We start from the raw sequence: 18,675 nt of genomic DNA, 5'->3' as shown, positions 1-18,675 counted from the left end.
AAAGGGTCCCTGCGCACCTCTCTCTGCTGCGGGTCCAGCTCCACCGGTGCCCTTTCCTGCCCCACAGCTTTGCACAAGGACAGCAGAAAGGGCTAGCACCATGGGAGGCTTTTACTTTTTTTTTTTTAATACGTTTTTACCTTTTTTTATAACAAAAAAGTATCTGCTGGGGCCAGGTGCTGCCCCAGGCAAACAGTCTGTGTGGGCAGCCTGTGCAGCTGAGGGATGCTGGAGCACTGGCCCTCTCTGCAGGTGAGAGTGAGGGGAAGTGGGGTGGCAGGCTGAACTGGCAGGGCTGGGACTGCTGCAGAGGCGCAGGGCTCACGCAGTGTTCTCCGTGGTGGCTGCTGTGTAGATGACCTTGGATTTGGTTGGTGAGTCCAGCCTGGTAGGGGAGGAAGTGGAGGACTGTTAGAGCAGGCAGGGGGGCCCTGCTTACCCATCTGGCTGCCCGAGAGACCACCCTCAACCCCCCCTTCTCATGTCCCAGGCCTGTGCTACCCCTGGGCCCCCTCCTCCTGCAGCTCCCCGCCACTCACCGTGCATTCTGGCTGCGGTGCTTGTAGATGTACAGCAGGAAGGCCAGTGCTGTGATGGCAAAGAGCACCCCAAAGAGCACGGCCAGCACATCCCCTGCAAGCCAAGCACAAGCACGTTACACTGGGGATGGTCCCCTGCGGCTACTGGATGAGGGAGACGGGGCAAGGCTGGAGCAGGCCAGTAGCCTGAAGGTAGAGGGGACACGAAGGCAGCAGCCTCTGCTGAGCACGCTTACCTGCGTGAAATGAAGAGCTGGATTGTCCTTCTGCAAAGAAGACAAAGATGATGGGAGCCAGCTGCACAGATGCTAGGGCAGCCCTGCGAACCCACCATGGGTACCTGCCCCCCAGCTCAGCACAAGGCTGCCAGGTCCCCCCTTCCCAGACGGGTACACCCCCCGGCCACCTTCCCCTCCTTCAGGCCAGCCCCTCACCTACCTGTTGTTGCTGAGCTGTCGCTACCTGGAAGAGAGACAACGCAGTCAGGAGGCTGCCTGAGGTGTTTGGGGAGGGAAGTGTCAAGCCTGCAGGGCTTCAGGCTGCACGGCCAAAGCAGGGCTGCCTGCAAGACGCCCCATCACCCGTGAGCAGGCAGGGGAGAGCTGCCTGCCAGATCCCCAGCAGCTTACAGCATCTTGCTGCAGGAAGCCTAATCCTGACACCCTGCCAGAAGCATTGAGAGAAGGGGGAAAAAAAAAGGATCCCTGAACCACAGCCTGCACAAAAGCCTCACTGAGGCCAGCCTGAAACCGCTGTTGCCACCCCCTGGGAAGCAGGCAAGCAGGGTGCCGAGCACTGCAGCACCCCATGACTGCACCAAATCCCGCAGGAGACCCCGGAGAGGGGCACAGGGTGAGCCCAGCAGGCAGCAACCATGGGGACTGCGGTGAGATGGTGAGCAGCTCCCCAGGAGGAGGCAGCTGGCTGTTGCTGGCAGGGCACCCTGCACGGGGATGGCTCGGTGGCCCTACATGCTGGGCGGGAGCTGTGCTGGGCAAATATTTACCCGGCATGACAGCATGGCTTTTAAACAGCTGCATTATCATCTGTACACAGCTCGGGTATCGCACGCAGAGTGGCACTATCTGTGGGCCGTATCCAGCTGCGCAGCCACTGCAGGGAAGCCGCCGCCTTCGCCCAGCAGCCGGGGACAAGAGCAGCTCTCCTGAACTGGGGGTGACTGGGGAAAGATCAACAAGCGTGGGCGCAGGAGGTGCAGCTGCAAGCGAAGCGAGACATGACCCCACAGCGCTCCATCTCGGCGCTCAGCGGCCCCAGGGCTAAAGGAGGCAGTTATCAGCACCAAGGTGGGGAGAAAACACCCACAACTCTGTGCACACAAGGTGGGGGACCGGTAACCTCATCCAGGAGTACTGGGACAGTGTCCTGGCACTCCAGGAACCAGGGCTTCGTGGCTTTGTTAAAGTGGGGGTTGGATAGAAATAGCAAATAAGGAAAGAAAAAAAAAGGTGAGCTGGGCTACTCCCCCCTCGCCCCAGCCTCATAGGCTGGAGGCTTTGGAACAGCTTCTGCAAGAAAGTGGGAAAAGAAAGGCTTGGAGGTAAATGGAAAATATGATAAAGTATCTAACAGGTTTACCAAAGATAGAGCATGCCAGCCTAACCCGATATCGTTCTTTGATAAGTGATATTCTAGACAAAGAAAACGTGGTAGATTTTATCTCTCCTAAATTCAGTGAAGCATTTGATGCAGTGCCACATGGGAAACTGCTAGCCAGGCTGAAGACCACGGTGATTAAAAGCCTGCAGTTAGCAAGCTGGCTGCAGGTGCGACCGTGAAGGGAAGTGCCTTGCACCGCAGTGTGTGGTTACCGAGGCATTGCCTAAGGGCCTGGGACCAAGCCTGTGTGCTGTTTCTATTAGTCACCTTGACACAAGGTGTAGGAAATGCCATCAAAACAGAAAAGGAACAGGATGTTGAACAGAAAAACCCCAGCGACTTCTGAGAGCAGCAACGGGCAAGAACTCAGTGATGCAGAGCGATAGTCACACCTGAGGATTAACAGGAATTTCTACTCATCGCTGGAAACCACCCGTGCAAGAAAGGCCTTTGAGGACAAACTGAGGACGGGCAGACAGGGATGCCTCAGGCAGGGGACCATGTGCCAGGCCAGGATGGCTGCGTGGCCCCACTGGCAGAGCACAGGCTTCTGGAGGGGTCCCCTGCACTGCCCTTCCCGCAGGGTTTGGTGGTGGGGTGCTCGCTGCAAGGCTGTACCTCTGCAGCTCCTACTGAATTTAGCTATTGCATCTAGGGATGAAGAAGCTAGCTGGGATGCTAGGACCTGGCTGTTTGCCCTTGACCATACATCCCCTAGTCCTGCTACTGTTATTTCTGCAAGACCAAGGATAGAATATTTCCTAGAAACTGATCTTCCCCAGGCAGGGTGAGCGAAGTGCAGAAATGGGGGAGAGCAGGACCCTGAGACTAGTGCTGCTGTCAGTCACCTGCCAGGCAGGGCTAACCCATGCAAATACTGCATTTCTGTAAGCGATACAAAGCCTTGACTCCTGCTCCTTGCCCCGTCTCTGCATCCCTGCAGCTGGGTGCAGCCTGAGCACGCTCACACACTTCTTACCAGGAGGCAGCTGCTTCACCGAAAAGAGGGTGGTCTGGAAACTTGACAGCACCCGTCGCCTGTGCAGGTCCTGTATCATCCGGTAATTGTTCTGCAGAGGTTTGCTGTCGTCATTTCTCAGGCTCATCACCAGCATTGACATCTGGAAGGAGAACAACATGAGCAGAGTGGGGTGCATCCCGCCTTTGGGAGCCAGGTGAGCCCCAGGGGACCAGCACGGATGGTGCCCGCTTGCAGGGAGATGCTGGGCAAGACCCAGCGTGGAGCTCATTGCCCTGACGGACCTGGTCATGAGAGAGCAGCATGGTCTGGTTGAAGACTGTCCACTTCACCGTCTGGTAGCAGGGAGGGGTGGTCAGAGAGCCATTGTAGTGGAAGTACAGTTTCAGGTTGGCAGGCAGCAGACCTGCAATGTTGAATCCAGGCACCAAGACTTCCTCACCTGGGAGAAGAAGCACCATGGGAGTGAGACTGGGGCAACCCCTAGGAGGACAACAGGCAGGACCAGCACAGAGATCATGGGCAGCCTGGCACTGCTGCTACTGGTGCACTGGAGAAAGAGCAGTGGGTTTGCCCTGGAGGCAAGGGAAAGCACGTGCGAGCAGAGGGCACCTTGGAGAGCTGTTCTGTGCAAGCTGTGCAATGCTTCCCTTCTCGCATACATACAGCACATGCCTGCTGCAACCTCTCTCTGCTGTGCAGCAGGTTTCTCTGCTGGGCTGCAGCACCTGAGACAAGTACTAGGTGGGACAGGACCTTACCTTCTCTTTGGATTTTGTACAGATGCTCAAGTATTTCCTGATAGTAAGGGTTCTCCCTTGGCCCGACCTGCAACACAGAGACCCCACAGTAATGGCAAAGAAGACAGGGGCCAAATGGAGAGCAGCCTGTGATGGCAATGCCAGCAGGGAGGTATTGCTCCCTCTGAGAGGCACCCTATCCTGGTGACCCCTTTCTCCTATCAGGGCTGCTCTGCCCCCTGGACTGCCCTCTCTCTCCACTTCTCCCCAGGAGCATTTCCACCTTTTCCAGTCCCCAAAACTGCCTGACTCTTGCCCACCCCAGTCCCACCCTCCCCCTGCTCCTACCCCTTCTCGGCCAGGGCCGATCTACGGGACTTACCTCCAGGAAGGCTCCCAATACGGCCAGGCCATCTGGATGGACCATTGCCTCCTTAAAGCTGTCATACTTGGTGTTGTAGTGGACTACGTGGATCTGGAAGGGAAACATGCAATCCTGATGCAGAATGGGCTCCTCCGGGAGGTGCTCACCCCTACAGGGCTCCAGCGTGCCGGAGCAATGGCCAGGAGAGACATGCACCCATGACGAGCACCCCTCCTAGGAGGGGCGTATGCTGGTGGGACCAAGAAAATGTGCTGCTGTAAAGCAGCAAGTGTGAAGGTCTGCCCACAGGAACTTCCCTGGTCAGGGACAGCAAAGCAGCACTCTGCCCTAGATACCAGGGGGTCGTACTGCAGAGCCGGGCTCAGTTTGAGGACAGCCACTAGAGAAGGAGGGATAAAACCAGATGGGAGCTGGCAGAGCAGGAGGACAGTGTGTACAGAGTAAACAGTCCCTGCAGCTTCTAAAGCAGGCTGCTCACAGCTGCCCAGGGACCTGGCTCCCCCAGTCCAGGAACCGCTTCAGCTCCTGCTCCATCAGCCCAGGACCAGGCTGCAGCGTGGGGACAGGCTGCACCGCTCGCGCGCGGCCAGCCCCAGTCCACCTGTGGGCAGAGCGTCCTGGAGGGTGGTCGGTCTCCCTTCACCTCTGCGCTGCAGGCTGCAGTGTGAGTCTGGCTCAGCACCAAAGCTTGGCCCCCTGCTTTGAGCTCTGCTGCTGCAGAGCTGCCCAGGGAGCAGGGATCCTGGCCAGGGGTTACAGCATTCATCCAGTGACAACCAGGTCCATGGGCTAGGAGTAAGACAGCACTCCAGCAATTTCCCTGCCCAGCAGCAGTAGAGGAGAGGATGCATCCACCGCCACAAGGGCTCCTTACCTCCGCAGCAAAGCGGTGCCCGTTGACGGTGTGCTCCGAGCCAGGTCCTGACGGGGAGCCCCAGTGCAGGTGCAGCTGCACGGCTCGATACTGCTGGGCATAGCCGCCAGTGATGGCCAGTGACTCGGGCAGCTCGAGGAGAACTGCAGAGGCACACGGAAGAGGTCGGTCAGTGAAACACAAAGCCCAGTCCGTCCCACAGGTACGCAGAGGTGTCCCAAGGCAAAGAGTCAACCTGGGCTTGTGGAAGTAGGTCACAACAAACAGACTTTGCTTTCCATCTTTCATAAGGCTATGGCCAAGTCAATACCCAGAGCTGTGCTAATGCGGCAGGGTTCAACTTTCAACTTCAGGTTGTAGGGCACCCCAGTAAATACCTCAGCTTCAAAAACATCTGCTGTGAAAATGCTGGAAAGTGAAGAGCCCCTCTGCAGAGATTCCCAGGGGCCAGCTCCAAGCTGAATCTTATCCAACAATTTATTCATTAAGTGAGAATAATATAAAGAGACCGTGGACAAAATTCATGGAGAAGGATACTGGCAGAGTGGTGAATACCTACAAGAGCAGGGCAGTTGGACAGAGAGCACTGCAGCGCTTGGCGAGCTGGAACCTTTCAAAGAAGCAGCCTCTTTGGGTACAGTAAATACGTACTTGGTTTTGCCTTTTACTTTAACGTGGTTTAGCCAGCTATCTTGGACTCATGCAGCAGTGTGGCAAATCTAAAAGCTGAGTTACCTGGACACGTGGCAAAAATATCAGGAGCATTCCTGGACTCTGAGAAAGGCTGTCCTATCCTTCTAAGCACCTTTTCCTCATTTTTAGTATCAACTCTTTTCCTTCCTCCTTCTTTATAAGTGAAGTGTCCCTTAGTCACACCACAGAGCTAGGGCACAGATTCGGGATTAACCGCGTAACAGGGCTGTGATGAGTCATTTGTCCTCTCCTGTGTTCCCTGCCACTGGGTTCAGAGATACAAAACTCAAATAGAGGCAGTGGCAGACTGCTCCCTCCATGGGAATTTGTGTGCTTTTACATTTCTTTTGTATATCTAAATCATTGCATTCCTCCTACTAGCTACCTGAGTCATTTTCAGGCCCTTGAAAAAACTTATACAGCGTATACACTTTATATTACAAAAAAGAGTAACTGTACAAATATCTTACTGGACTTGCAACTTTATTTATTTATGGCTTTTCATAAAGCAGACCGGTAGTTGCCAGAATAAAAAAAGGCATCTTATAAGCATGTGAGAAACTACTTCCCCCACCCACCCCAATGAAAATGCTCTGACTGCTTTTCTAAACACCAAGCAACACCAGATGCCAGGGTGTCTAAAATAGCAACTACTGAGCTCAACTAGTTTAACTCTGCAGGCATGCTAGGGCAGGAGGCCATAATGCAAAGCTCTGTGCATGCACCACACAGCTGATCTGACCATGCACAGCAAGTCCGACCTGTTGAGTTTGATGTATACACAGGTCAGCTCCATCTCGCTAGCTATCAGGGCAAGGGGGTGCCTTATCACACTGTCAGCGAATTTTTAAGTCCCTTTCTCCACCACCTTTTCTTAGCTCAGGGACTAGCAGACACCAGTGCGCACAAAACTCTTGGCTTGCTCCCAGAAAAAGCTGGTAGTAACCAGGACCCACCATCCCCAGCTGTGGGGTGGTGAGCGGGAAGGAGATGTGTTTTTGCTCCATATCTGGCATGGTGAGACCAATACTAAAATAATGTGAATAAGTTGTGTCCAGACTTTCCAAAAAACATTCTAAAATTGGAGAAGGGAAACAAAAGACCTATAAAAATTTCTTAAGGTCTTGAGATGGCATCCTGAAGCACAGACTTAAAGAAGCTGGCCAATGTTGTGTCCTAAAAGACTGAGAGTAGGTACCTTAAAAGCTAAGTCATATCAGAGACTGACTAGTACTTTGGAAGTGAAATGCAGGGGATGAACCAGTGGCTGCAAACCTGCATCAGAAATACCAGGGGCACATTTTTAAAGGAAATGTGGATTTTAAATTCCTGGAGCCAACTCCTAAAGGCAGTGGGTGGCAAGTTCTCCATCTCCTGGTTTCTCCCCTCCAGCCAGCAAAGTGCATGGACCTGTAAAGGCTCAACAGCTCGATGCTTCCCGTTTGGCCTTGATGGCAACATGACTGCAGCTGCAAGAGAATCCCCTTCCCAGAGCACAGAAGAAGAGTTATCAGAGAAGCCCGGTCCTGCCAGGAGATGCTGGGCGGTCTCTGCTTATGCTCCAGCCTCTGTCCGTGCCTTTGCACCCACCTGTGTGCCCATTGTTCCTCAGCTTGAGCTTCTCATTGGCAGGTAGGCTGTAGCCAGAGAGCTGGATCGGCCGCAGCTGGGGGCTGAAGATGGTCTTGGCTGTGTCAATGTTGATGGGTGACTGCACGGTGCCCGCGCAGTCTGGGTAGTCCACACCCCAGTGCTCCCGGTCTGGTATGAGGAGGAAGGGAGGGAGAGCCAGTGAGACCGCCCAGGCAAGGAGCCCACCAGAATGAATTTTGGTATGGTGGGTGGTGGTGGGGAAGAGGATAGGCACTGGCCAGGGAAGAAGCCAAGCATGTAAGGCTAATTTCCATTAACTTAGCTTCGGAGCAGCTCTGTGCCACCATGTGACTGCATGCAGCTGTATCAGGAAAGGTCTCTGAGCGTGGTGAGCTGCCAGGAAAGTCTATTTTAGGGGTGTTTGGGAAGAGCACAAAAAGATCATTTACAAATGGACTTGGCAGACTGAGGAGCTGCTGCTCTGCAGCTCATCACATGCTTGCTGCCTTGCACAGTCTGGCCTCTGGCAGGTATCGACCCACCACTTCGCCCGTGCTGCTACTCGAGCGAGGTACCGCAGTGCTGATGGGATCACACAGGAGTGCTGATGGGATCACACGAGCCCACAGCCACAGGTCTGACAGGTTCCTACCAGTTAACTGCACTGGTACAGCTTTGCAAAGGGCCAGCTCACATAGCTGGGGTGACTGCTTAAATTGCTGCTTCTCCACAGCACCATAGCTGGGATAAGCATGGATGATGCCCCCAAAACCTCCCTTTGCACTGCAGCGGGCTGATTCCAACACGTCTTGGGCCAGTGCGAACCCAGGCTCATCCCCTGCCCAGCCCCTCACAGGAACCCCGTAACGATGGAGCTCGGCATTAGCAGGTCCAAGCCAGCCCCTCGTCCTGAGCAGAGCGGTGGTGCTGGCGCCTGGCCCACCACCGCAGCGCGAAGGGGTGTGTTTGTGCTAGCACTGCAGTGATGCCCATCGTGGGTGCTGTGGAGAAGCCCCCCAGGCCATGATGGGAGGGCAGGGCCGGGAAGGAGGGTGACACAGGACAGAGGTGAGGACACAAGCTAATCCCTGAGCCGGTCAAAGTCCCAGCACAGGCTGCAAGTCCATCCTGGAGAGCCTAGCCTGCTTCCCAGTTTGGCACAGGATCAGGGGAGCTCCTGTTCACGGAGCAGCCCTGCCCCGAGGGTCATCCCCCCACACCCGGGGGCTGGGGAAACCCTTGGCGGAGCTGCTGCTTCCTGCTCAAATCAGAGCAACCCCCCGGCTCTTCAGCCAATCTGTGCCCAGGTTCGGGCACCGCTGAAGTGGCAGGGTCAGGCAGGAGGTAAGGGTGAGCCACAGGATGTGGAGTGCGCACAGGAGCCCTGTAATCATTAACCACGGCTGGCTCAGGCCCAGGGTCTGCCAGGTGGTAGGAAAAAAGCAGGAGTAACTGCAGGGCATTTACCTTCATAGCTCCAGTGACTGTGGCCAGGACCTTGAAAAAAAAGAGAAAAAACCCCACATGAATGGAAGGGAAAGGTTGGCAGCAAACACACCTCTGCCAGGCAGCGCTCCCAGCCCCGGCAGCAGGTCTCCGGGCTCCCACTGCCTTCAATCGCCCTCCCTGCCTTCACTTTCCCACTCCTCCCACTGCCCCAGCCAGGGGGATGCTCCTAGAAGGCACTGCCTCTGAGCAGGGCCAGGTGTCCTGCAGTTGTCGGCCAGAGGGAAAACCCCAGGGCTTGATGCTTTGTTGCCATCCTTGTAATGGAAAAATCAGAAATACTGGCTTCCGTCACTGAGCAGCTGTACCAGCGCTCTTGCAGCTACTCGGGAGCAGCCAAAACCTCCCACTGTCCCAAGACAAAGCACTTAAAGAGGCAGGTCTGCAGCTTCCCTGCTCAGGCTCTGTCAGCAAGAGCAGCCAGGGAAGCGGCTGTCCTGGTGGCACTCCTGCGACGCTGAAGTGCTGGAGGTGGTGCGGCGAAGCGCAGCTCCCACACCATGAGGAATTTGGGCAGTGAGCTGCATTGCACCACGCAGACACCCTCCTCCCACCAGGGAAAGCAGCCCTGGGACTCACAGCAGAGGAAGCAAACGACGACCAAAAACCTGTCTTCCTCATCAGTGAGTGCCCCTACCATGGGGGCAGACTGCCAAAGGAAAATGTGCCAGACCAAATACCCAGCTCCCATCCTGGCAGCCCCCTGTCCCAACTCACCCAACCTGCAAATTCCCCGCAGAGCTCCATAAGGGTCCTACCATGCACAAACCCTTTCCCTAGGAAAAGCAGGAGGGAGGATGAGGGGAGCCTGTGCCAGGACCTCTGCACATCCCCTGTCACCCAAGGGGCACACAGTGGCCATGGCGGGGCAGGATGTGCCCTGGTGTGCCCTGAGCCTCCCACGGCTGGGGATGTCCCCAGTGTGTAGATCTAGAGGGAGCAAAGCCTTCCTGGCGCAGGTCCTGAGGGCATGACACCGCTCCACACACTGGCCTTCACACCATCACTCTCCTCCAGAGATGCCAGTAAAGCACGGGCTCCTGGCACATCACTGGAACTGCCCTTAGAGGTGCCCCAGAACCTCTTCTCAGATGCCCCCGACCAAACACCTTGGCTATCCCCAGCCTTTCTGCATGCAACCAGCTCCAGGCAAAGGGATGCGGAGCTTGGATTTGCCCCAGTCAAGAGAAATGTGGCCCATAAGTTTTGTGCCCCTGCCCTGACTGACACAACAGGCAATTCATAGGGTCCTCCTCTGACTTTTCCTTACCAGCATGCTTGTCACTGCAGACAGGCTGTTGGCATATCCCGGCCCACGAGGGCAGGAGGGGAGGGTGCCAGGTTGGGACAGGCTTGGGGCGAAGGAGTGCATGCACCCAGCTGCTAGGGGCAGCATCTACACCTGCTTCCATCAGCTCCCCAGGGTGCAAGGACATGGAGGAGCATTTAGCAGGCACAGTCCAGCCCCGATACCACCTCTGTCCCTTGGCAGGGCCAAATGCCTGCCAGCCTGGCCAGGATGCAGGAGGGCCTCAGCAGGTGCTGCTCTGGTCCCCATCCCTGCCACTGACGATGGCTATCGACAGCCATTTGCTATTAATAGGAGTGAATTCCAGTTCAGGGGTGAGAAAGAAAGAGGAACACTTTCCCAGGCCCAGATGTCCTATGGGAGGCCCCAAGCCCAGCAGGATCCTGTCCTCCTCTCAGTGAGGATCCAGGCATGGGCGCTGCTGGGGGCCTTTGGTGTAGCTGCTGCCCTGGAGAGCAGATGGCCACAGCAAAACGGGGCTGGGAAGGGCTGAGGGTGCTTAGGGGCACCAGGAGTTGCAGACATGGGAACAGTCCTCGGGGCTTCCTCCAGCATTGCCGGTGACTCATCTCTGCAGCACTTCTGATGCTCAGGACTGATGCTTGGGAGTCACTTGCCCAGGCACGGGGTACTCCCAAAGGCATATGAAGAAAGGAGCAGCAAGCAGAGGGCTGGGCAAGCCACGTCTGCCTGCATCAGGCAGGAACACATATGCCCTAGGACAGGCTGCAGTGCCCTCTCCGTGCCTGCTTGCACGGCACTGCCCTGGGATGCACCCAGCTGTGCTGCAGCAAGTTGAGATTCATCCTGCCCACCTTGCTCACGCAAAGCTTACCCACTCCACGGACACCGATTATGCACCAAAATCCAGAGTACACCGACCCTCCTCTGGAAACACCCCATATCTTCCCCCACCCCGTCCCCGCTCTCCTGCCCCACCTGGTACTATCTGCACGAGGTGGTCATGGCTTGCACGCCAGAGCCACATTTGCTGCTTCCTAGGCAGGATTCCCCTCCTGCAGCACGAAGGTGCTTATCAGCACGGGGAGCCCTGCTGAGGGGCACTCACCATTGGGGCAGTCCTGGCAGGTGAGGCTCAGCAGCCTGGGGTCGGCACATGGTGCCTTGGCTCACTGCACATGCCTCAACTGGCACGGCCCGCCCCGGCACCCCACTTTCTGCTCACCTCCAGGACTCTGCCTTGACAGAAAACAACTCAAACATCATATTGTAGATTGAGCAACAGCACCGTGCTGGCACCTGCCCTGCTGCGTCAGCGCCGTGCTACCCACCCCAGGCTCCCACGTCGCTCCGTGCCTGCCTGTTCCCTCAGCCAAGGGGGCTCTGGACCCTCCTCGCAGCCTCCCGCCAACACTGCTCAGCAGCTTGGAACAGCCGGGAGGCTGCAGCTGCACCCAGGAGTCACTCCGATCCATCCAACAGACTTCCCTGGGGGTCTCTTGGCATCAGAGCCGAGAGGATCCACGAGCACTTATCCACGCACTGAAGCCACCTGAGTGTGTTTCCCCATCCTGTGGATCTGGGTGCAGCTACGGCATAGACAGGCCACCCAGTCGGGCAGGCATCCCGCAAGGGGTGCTGCAAGGGCAGGCTGCAAGAGAGCGTCGAGGCGAGCCTAGTCCGGGCGCTGGGCTGGGCTCTCAGCATCTGCCCCAGCCTCAGCGTGGCTCGGAGAAGCCCTGCAATACTCCAGTCCCTTCCACGTGGGGGCATTCGCAATCTTGCAGCCCTTTGCCATGAACATTAACCCACTGCCCTGCCCAAATGTCGATTTGCATAATTTCAGCCTGCCTCCCACGCTCCCGTCGGAGCACGTCTTCTCCCTCCGAAAGCTGCGTGGTGCCAGGTCTTCATTCTGCTGAACTGCTGCCACTCACCACAACAGATGTGGCTGCACCTCAGCAGTGGGTGCTGCAGCTCTTTGCACGCCCTGCCCTTCCCCTGAGCACCCACAGCCCCAGCAGGGACTGCAAAGCACTCCCAAAAACATGGGAGGAAACAACCTTGCTGCTGTGATGAGCACGCTGGGAGATAACATGCAAGAAGAGGACTCCTTGCAGGGGTCCCAGCAGGAAAACCTAGCGGGGTACCAATAGGAGCTGCCTGCCCTTGCAGGCAAGAAAGCCTCTGTGCTCAGCCACGCAGAGCCCCTCTAGTCCAGCTGAGCACTAAATGCCACCCCTCTTCCCCCAGCAGCCTGCGATCCAGCCGAGTTTCCCCCTTTCACTCCCTCCCTCCCTACTTCCTTCGTGCTTTCTCCCCCTGTTGCTCACTCCCTCTCGGCCCTCCCATTTTGGGATACTGGCGCTGCTGCAAGCGCCAGCTCCCTTCCCTCCTTGACATCCAACACCATCCAACAACACTTTCCTGCCGAGTTCAGGCAGACGCTGCCATTACCAGCGTGCTGCTCGGCATGTTCTGCAGCCCAGGCGGGAGGGTAGGAGCAGCTTTCGGCGGGGTAAGGAGCCAGCATAACCGTATTCCCACGTAGGAAAGGCACCAATGCAGCAGGCTGCTCCCAGGAGACCTCACCACCGGGACATAGGGATGTACCACGCAGCTGAGGGACTCGGGATCCTTTGCACAGAGCAAGAGACACCCCTCAGCAGAGCCAGGCAATAAGGAGGGAGACCAGAGGGTCTGCCCTATATGTCTGCCCCCTCCAACTTCAGCTTTCCACATTTTAGGGGGTACGCAGCCTGAAGCTGCTGCAGGGCACCTAACGACACTGAAATTTGTGTGCCATTAGCAGCACGGATGCTGCCTGGCAGCAACGCGGCCATCAGTGCTGCCTGCTCACCTTGAACTCCAGCAGAAGTTCAATGGCTTGTGTGTGGCAGGCAGGGCAGCAGACTCACTTCTAGCTCAGACATCGTGCTCTTATCAACTGGGCACATGATGCCCTGTGCTCAGCCACAGGGAGCACTGGGATCCTGCCAGAGCCTCCTCTCCCCGCTGGGACCCAGCTGTGGGCCAGACCCAGGTCAAAGCCCTGTGGGATGATACCAGTTTGCAGGGCAGGACCACTTGCTGTGACCCCAAGGAAGAAACCCCTGCCTGCAGATCAGTCCCAGGCTGTGGGGGGACAAGTAGAGCTCATGGCCGAGAGAAGAGGGAAAACAGGGTGTTATTCCTGATGCTCAGTGAGCCAGGAGGTACCAGGACATTCAGAGATGGACAGAGTGCAGGTCTCAAAGCAGGGACCAGCCACAGCAGCCAGGTCCCAGTCTACAAAACATCCAAGCACCTTGTCGCTTGCAAGCAATAACCTGATCACGGTACCCAGACTGTGCCACCGTGTTCATGCTGCCCGCAGACAGCTCGCCAGGCCAGTCTGTGGCAAGCATGGCCCAGGCATGGGGTCTGGGCAGTGGGGCACACAACCCAAGCATACTTCTGCCAAGCCTCATGAGGAGCCTTTCTATGGGGGGCTGTGCCATCCCAGCCCTACCTCTGCCAGCACAGCCCTGGATTCTCCATCCAGACATACACCCCATGCAGCACCCGTGTTCTTTCAGCCCAGGACACCACCCTGTGCGCTGCCCATGGGGGCACTGATCCCTCCCAAGCCTGGCTGCACTAAAGCCCCTTTGTGTTTATAAACTCTGACCCACTGTAAGTCTTTGGGATCAGCCTTTAATCTGCCACTGGTAGCACAGGTTGCTGCAGGGATTGTTCTTTGTGCTCCTGGGGGAGGAGTGCTCAGGCTGCGGGGCCCAAGACTGGGCCAGCTCCCCCTGAGGGGGACAAGGGTTTGGGTGGAGGAAGGCATAGGGCAGGCTTTACTCCAGGGCACATTCCTGCTCCCTGTGAACCCAACTGCATGACCAAGTGCCAGGGGAAAGTGGAAAAAATCAGAGTGCTGCAGAGAAAGGGCCGTCCCAGCAGAAGGGATAAAAATGGGGAAAACCCGGGTACAGATCAGTGCTTAGAGCTGGGGAATGAGATGAATAAGGGGTATTGAGCAAGAGAAAGGGGCTCAGCTGGAAGAAAAGGACATTGGGGAATGAGCAAGAAGAGGACACGGAGAGCACGACATGTCTGAATAGGAAGAAGAGAGGAAACAGGCTGCAGTGGAAAAGGGAGTTACTGTTGCCCAAAGACACCCATAACACAGGATTCAGGTCTCTCGGCAAGCCTCAGTGACAATCCCTCGGCTTGTGCTGAGTGCCCAGGGTGGGGGGGGGCCACCAGCCCGACCTCATGAAGAAGCCTCAAGGAGGAGGGACCTAGCACATCGCCCGGCAGTGGTGCCGAGACACGCAGCTTCTAGTGCCTGGCGAGAGCCTTGGTGGGTCCCTGCTGAGACCTGCTCCCTCACAGGACTCCAGCCAGATCTTCAGCGTCTAACAGCGGTACAGCGTGGGCCAGGCTGCCTGTTTCCTACCTATCTCCCTGCCACCTTCCAACCCCTAACCTCCTTTTCCCATCTCCATCCCAATCTCCCCACCCACCCATCGCAAACCCCACACGGTAGCCAGCCGCTTGCTGCCAGCACACCACACGGGTATGCTGAACGCCTGACACCCTCCCACCCTGTGGCCTGGGTTACTTCATGTCTGTGGCAAGGACCATCTGCGTCCCCATCTCTGTCCAGTGCTCAGCCCGGCAAGAGTAGCTCTGGTAAGAAATGTGATTCATTGCAATAACAAAAGCAGCTCCTGGCACCAAACACTTGCCGGTCCATACCACAGGGCAGCTGTCCTGGCACAGGTCAGGGCAACTTCTTACCAGAGGCAAAACCAAGGACATGCTATAAGGCTGAGCCCGGGAAACAAACCCACGGGCAAAGCTGGGACGAGGAGCATAGCCAGGGACAGGAACATCCCAGAGCAGCGCTCAGCCCCACGCGAGCAAATGCACAGCGCTGCCCCAAAATCCCTGCTAAGCACTGGCAGTGCCACAGTCCCCAGTCAGAAAAGGGACCAAGACCAAAGACCCAGGGCTTCTCCTCCGAAACAGTGACCCTGAAATCCGAAAGCCCCCACATCGCCAGCAAGACAGCTCGGGGGAGGGGGGCACACCATACCACCCAGCTCTGAGTTCAGGCATGTCCCCCGTTTCCCATCGTCCGCCATGGGGCAGACCCCCACCAACTCTGCAGCGGGGCCAGACCCTGTCCTCGCTGGGCTGTGGGGGGACGACGTGGGTGCAGGGCCAGGCACAGCGGACCCCGCTGCAGAGAGGCCATGTTGCGGGACAAAGGGGACCGGCTGCCATCCTGCCACGCCGGGGTCCGGGGCTGGACACTCCAGGCGGTCCCGGCAAGGCACTGCTTGCTGCACAGCCCCGGCTAACCCCTTACCAGCAGCTGTGAGCCCCCTAATCTGATGCAAAAGGGAGTTAGTGGAGGGAAAGGGCTGCGCACAAGGCGGGGGCCCCCAGCCCCTGGGCAGGGGTCGGGCAGCACAGGAGTTGGCGGGAGCAGGGACAAAGGCAGGGACGTGCTGGCGGGGAGCAGCTCACGCAGCTGGGCGATGCTGGGGGGGGGGCACAGCCCCACAGGGACACCCCACTGGGACACACCTGGGCCCCTAACAAGGGTGCAGCTGGAGGTACAGCAGCTCCCCCCCCCCACCCGCCCCAAACCAAGAAAGGGGAGAGTTCCCCAGCATCGGGGAAGCCCCCAAAGCATTAGGCATCCCAAATCCAGCTCCCCATGCATCGGGGTCCCCCATACATCAAGGATCCCAAACCCAGCAAGGGGGGGGGGGGGGGGAACCCCGTGCATCAGGGCACGCCGTGCATCAGGGACCTCAAACTCAGTATTGGGGTGCCCCGTGCATCAGGGTGCCCAGGCGCCAGGGACCCCAAACCCAGCACCGGGGTGCACCGTGCCTCAGGGTGCCCCGTGCATCGGGGACCCCCGAACCCAGCAGCGGGGTGCCCCGCCGCATCGGGGCGCCCCCGCGGGCACGGGGGACCCCCCGCTCACCTTTCTCCCGGGAGCTCGGGTTGTCCTGGCCGCCGTGCTCCTCGTCGTGCTCGCTGCCGGCGCCGGGGCGGCCCAGGGCGGCCAGGAGCAGGAGGGTGACCCGCAACGCGGCGCGGCTCATCTCCAGCAAGTGCGCGGGTGCGGGACGGCCGGCGGCGGCTCCGTGCCTGCCCGCCCGCCCGCCCGGCGGCGCGTACGTGAGAGCGGGCGGGGAGGAGGCGGCGGCTCTGACTCACGCCGCCGTTACCTTTTATAGAGGCTGGAGGCAAAGTCTGCCGCCCGGCCCGGCCCGGCCAGGTGAGCCGCCCGACGACGGACTCGAACCCGCGACAACCCCACGACACCGCGGGTCGCCCCCGCCCCGCCCCGCGTCAGCCCCGCGCCGGCACACGGCTGGGGCCCCTGCGCGGGGGGCGGGGGAGCCCCGTCGGCTCCTCGGACCCCTCAGCGGTGGCGTCCCCTCTCCTCAGTCGTGGGTGAGGGACCCCTCAGCGGCGGGTGTCTCCCCTCCTCAATGGTGCGTGAAGGATCCCTCAGCGGTGGGTGTCCCTTCTTCCCAGTGGTGGGTGTCCCCTCTCCTCAATGGTGCCTGAAAGACCCCTCAGCGGTGGGTGTCCCCTCTTCCCAGTAGTGGGTGAGGGACCCCTCAGCGGTGGGTGTCCCCTCTTCCCAGTAGTGGGTGAGGGACCCCTCAGCGGTGGGTGTCCCCTCTCCTCAGTGTTGGGTGAAGGACCCCTCAGCCGTGAGTCTCCCCTCTCCTTAATGGTGGGTGAGGGACCCCTCAGCAGTCGATGTCTCCTCTCCTCAACGGTGGGTGAGGGACCCCTCAACAGCAGGTGTCCCCTCTTCCCAGTGGTGGGCAATGGACCCCTCAGTGGTGGATGTCCCCTCTCCTCAGTGTTGGGTGAAGGACCCCTCAGCGGTGGGTGTCTCCCCTCCTCAATGGTGCATGAAAGATTCCTCAGTGGTGGGTGTCCCCTCTCCCCAGTGGTGGGCAATGGACCCCTCAGCGGTGGGTGTCTCCCCTCCTCAATGGTGCCTGAAAGATCCCTCAGTGGTGGGTGTCCCCTCTCCCCAGTGTTGGGTAAAGGATCCCTCAGTGGCAGGTGTCCCCTCTTTCCAGTGGTGGGCAATGGACCTCTCAGTGGTGGGTGTCCCTTCTTCCCAGTGGTGGGCAGTGGACCCCTCAGTGGTGGGTGTCCCCTCTCCTCAGTGTTGGGTGAGGGACCCCTCAGCAGCGGGTGTCTCCTCTTCATAGTGATGTCCATGTGTGGACATCTTAACATAGTGATGTTAAGCATTTCTTTCTATTGAGTCTAGAGGATGACACAGCTCTGCTCTGGGCAGAAGCCTTGCCTTTCGTTTGCTCCTCAGAGGTGGCAGGAAGCTTGTGGCTGCAGCGCAGCATATGTACATAGTGTACCTGGATCAAAAGCTTTGAACAAGGTCCTGCACCAAATATCCTTAGTCCGTCTCATGCTATAAGATGCCAGTCTCCATGGTTAAGCAGACAGGCAATGAAAGGTAGGATGGCAGGTCATTTTTTAAGGGGGACGGAGGTACCAGAGGTGCCTTCCTGAGGAGCTGCACTAGGGCTTGTGCTTTCCAGTGCTTGTGCTTTTCAGCATCTTCATAAATTGCCTGAAAAAGCACATGAGCAGTGATGGGACAGAATCAGCTGTGACACTAAATGAGGGCAGTAAAGGACTGAAAATGCCTTGAAGAGTTCAAGGGGACAATAAAGGTGCTGAGTGACCGGGCACATCAACAGCAGATTGCAGTCCATGTTGGTAGATGCAAACTGATGCACAGGTGGTCTAATCAAGGATGCACGGCACAAGGGTGGACTTATATTAGCTAATGCAACTCCCAGAAGAGATCAGAGAGTTGTGGTGATGTCAGCTCACTGCTTGCCAAGAAAGCAGTGAAGTAAGCATCAGGAATTATCAAGAAAGAAACAAAACCCAAAACAAACCCCCCTAGTTCTGCTGTTGTATAAATGTTGGGTGAAACCTCCTCTCAGTTATTGCCCATGGTTTTGTTTCTCCCATCACAAAAGGGTCAGAATCAGAAACAGCACGCATGGGGCCCCAGGGCTGTTTGAGGGCAGGGGTGGTTTCCATGCAAGGAAAGAGCAAAGCAGGCATGGCTGCCCAGCCTTGTGAAGTGAAGTCTGTGCCTGTAGCATCCTGGCTTGTACAGGATCAGGGAGCAGGGAACGAGGACTTACTCTTTCAGAATAGCAGATTTTACAGCACCATCAATCGAAATCATCAAGCAGCAAATTTGATCCCAACCAGCGAAATAATTTTTCATGTGATGCAGAAGGGAATGGGGGAACTCCTTTTCCCAAATGTGCAATTGGTGCACACACAAGAAGGTATCGGACAGGTTAATGGACACCTTGCTCTGTGGCGCTGCCAGAATCACAGCTCTGTGCCATGCCCCATGGGTCCCACGTCTCTGCTAAACGAGTTTGCC

General features: G+C 57.6%; 1 protein-coding gene across 2 annotated transcripts; it reads right to left on the bottom strand.

Moving 5' to 3' along the window:
• Positions 1-106: 106 nt before the first annotated feature.
• Positions 107-16,483, bottom strand: CA9 (carbonic anhydrase 9). Of its 2 annotated transcripts, XM_030005039.1 has the most exons (12): positions 16,195-16,479; positions 8,891-8,920; positions 7,421-7,591; positions 5,138-5,280; positions 4,261-4,353; positions 3,900-3,966; positions 3,423-3,580; positions 3,139-3,280; positions 978-1,001; positions 776-805; positions 540-633; positions 107-385 (listed from the first exon to the last, which is right to left on the bottom strand). In XM_030005039.1, the coding sequence occupies exons 1-12, from the start codon at positions 16,313-16,315 to the stop codon at positions 322-324; spliced, it is 1,137 nt and encodes a 378-aa protein (XP_029860899.1). In that variant the 5' UTR covers positions 16,316-16,479; the 3' UTR covers positions 107-321. The 2 variants fall into 2 exon arrangements, with proteins under 2 accessions (XP_029860899.1, XP_029860900.1); XM_030005040.2 differs by lacking the exon at positions 978-1,001 and having other exon boundaries at positions 16,195-16,483.
• Between the last annotated feature and the right edge of the window lie 2,192 nt (positions 16,484-18,675).

Source organism: Aquila chrysaetos, chromosome Z (assembly GCF_900496995.4).
Source record: "Aquila chrysaetos chrysaetos chromosome Z, bAquChr1.4, whole genome shotgun sequence".
Taxonomy (NCBI): Eukaryota; Metazoa; Chordata; class Aves; order Accipitriformes; family Accipitridae; genus Aquila; species Aquila chrysaetos.
Note: the sequence above shows the minus strand (reverse complement) of the source record. Positions and strands in the feature narration are given on the sequence as shown.

Coding starts and splice junctions, on each gene's coding strand:
- CA9 (XM_030005039.1), bottom strand. CDS start 16,315: ATGAGCCGCGCCGCGTTGCGGGTCACCCTCCTGCTCCTGGCCGCCCTG. Junction 5,281..7,420: donor GAGGAACAATGGGCACACAG/GTGGGTGCAAAG, acceptor GTGCCTCTGCAG/TTCTCCTCGAGCTGCCCGAG. Junction 3,967..4,260: donor TATTGGGAGCCTTCCTGGAG/GTAAGTCCCGTA, acceptor TCTGTGTTGCAG/GTCGGGCCAAGGGAGAACCC.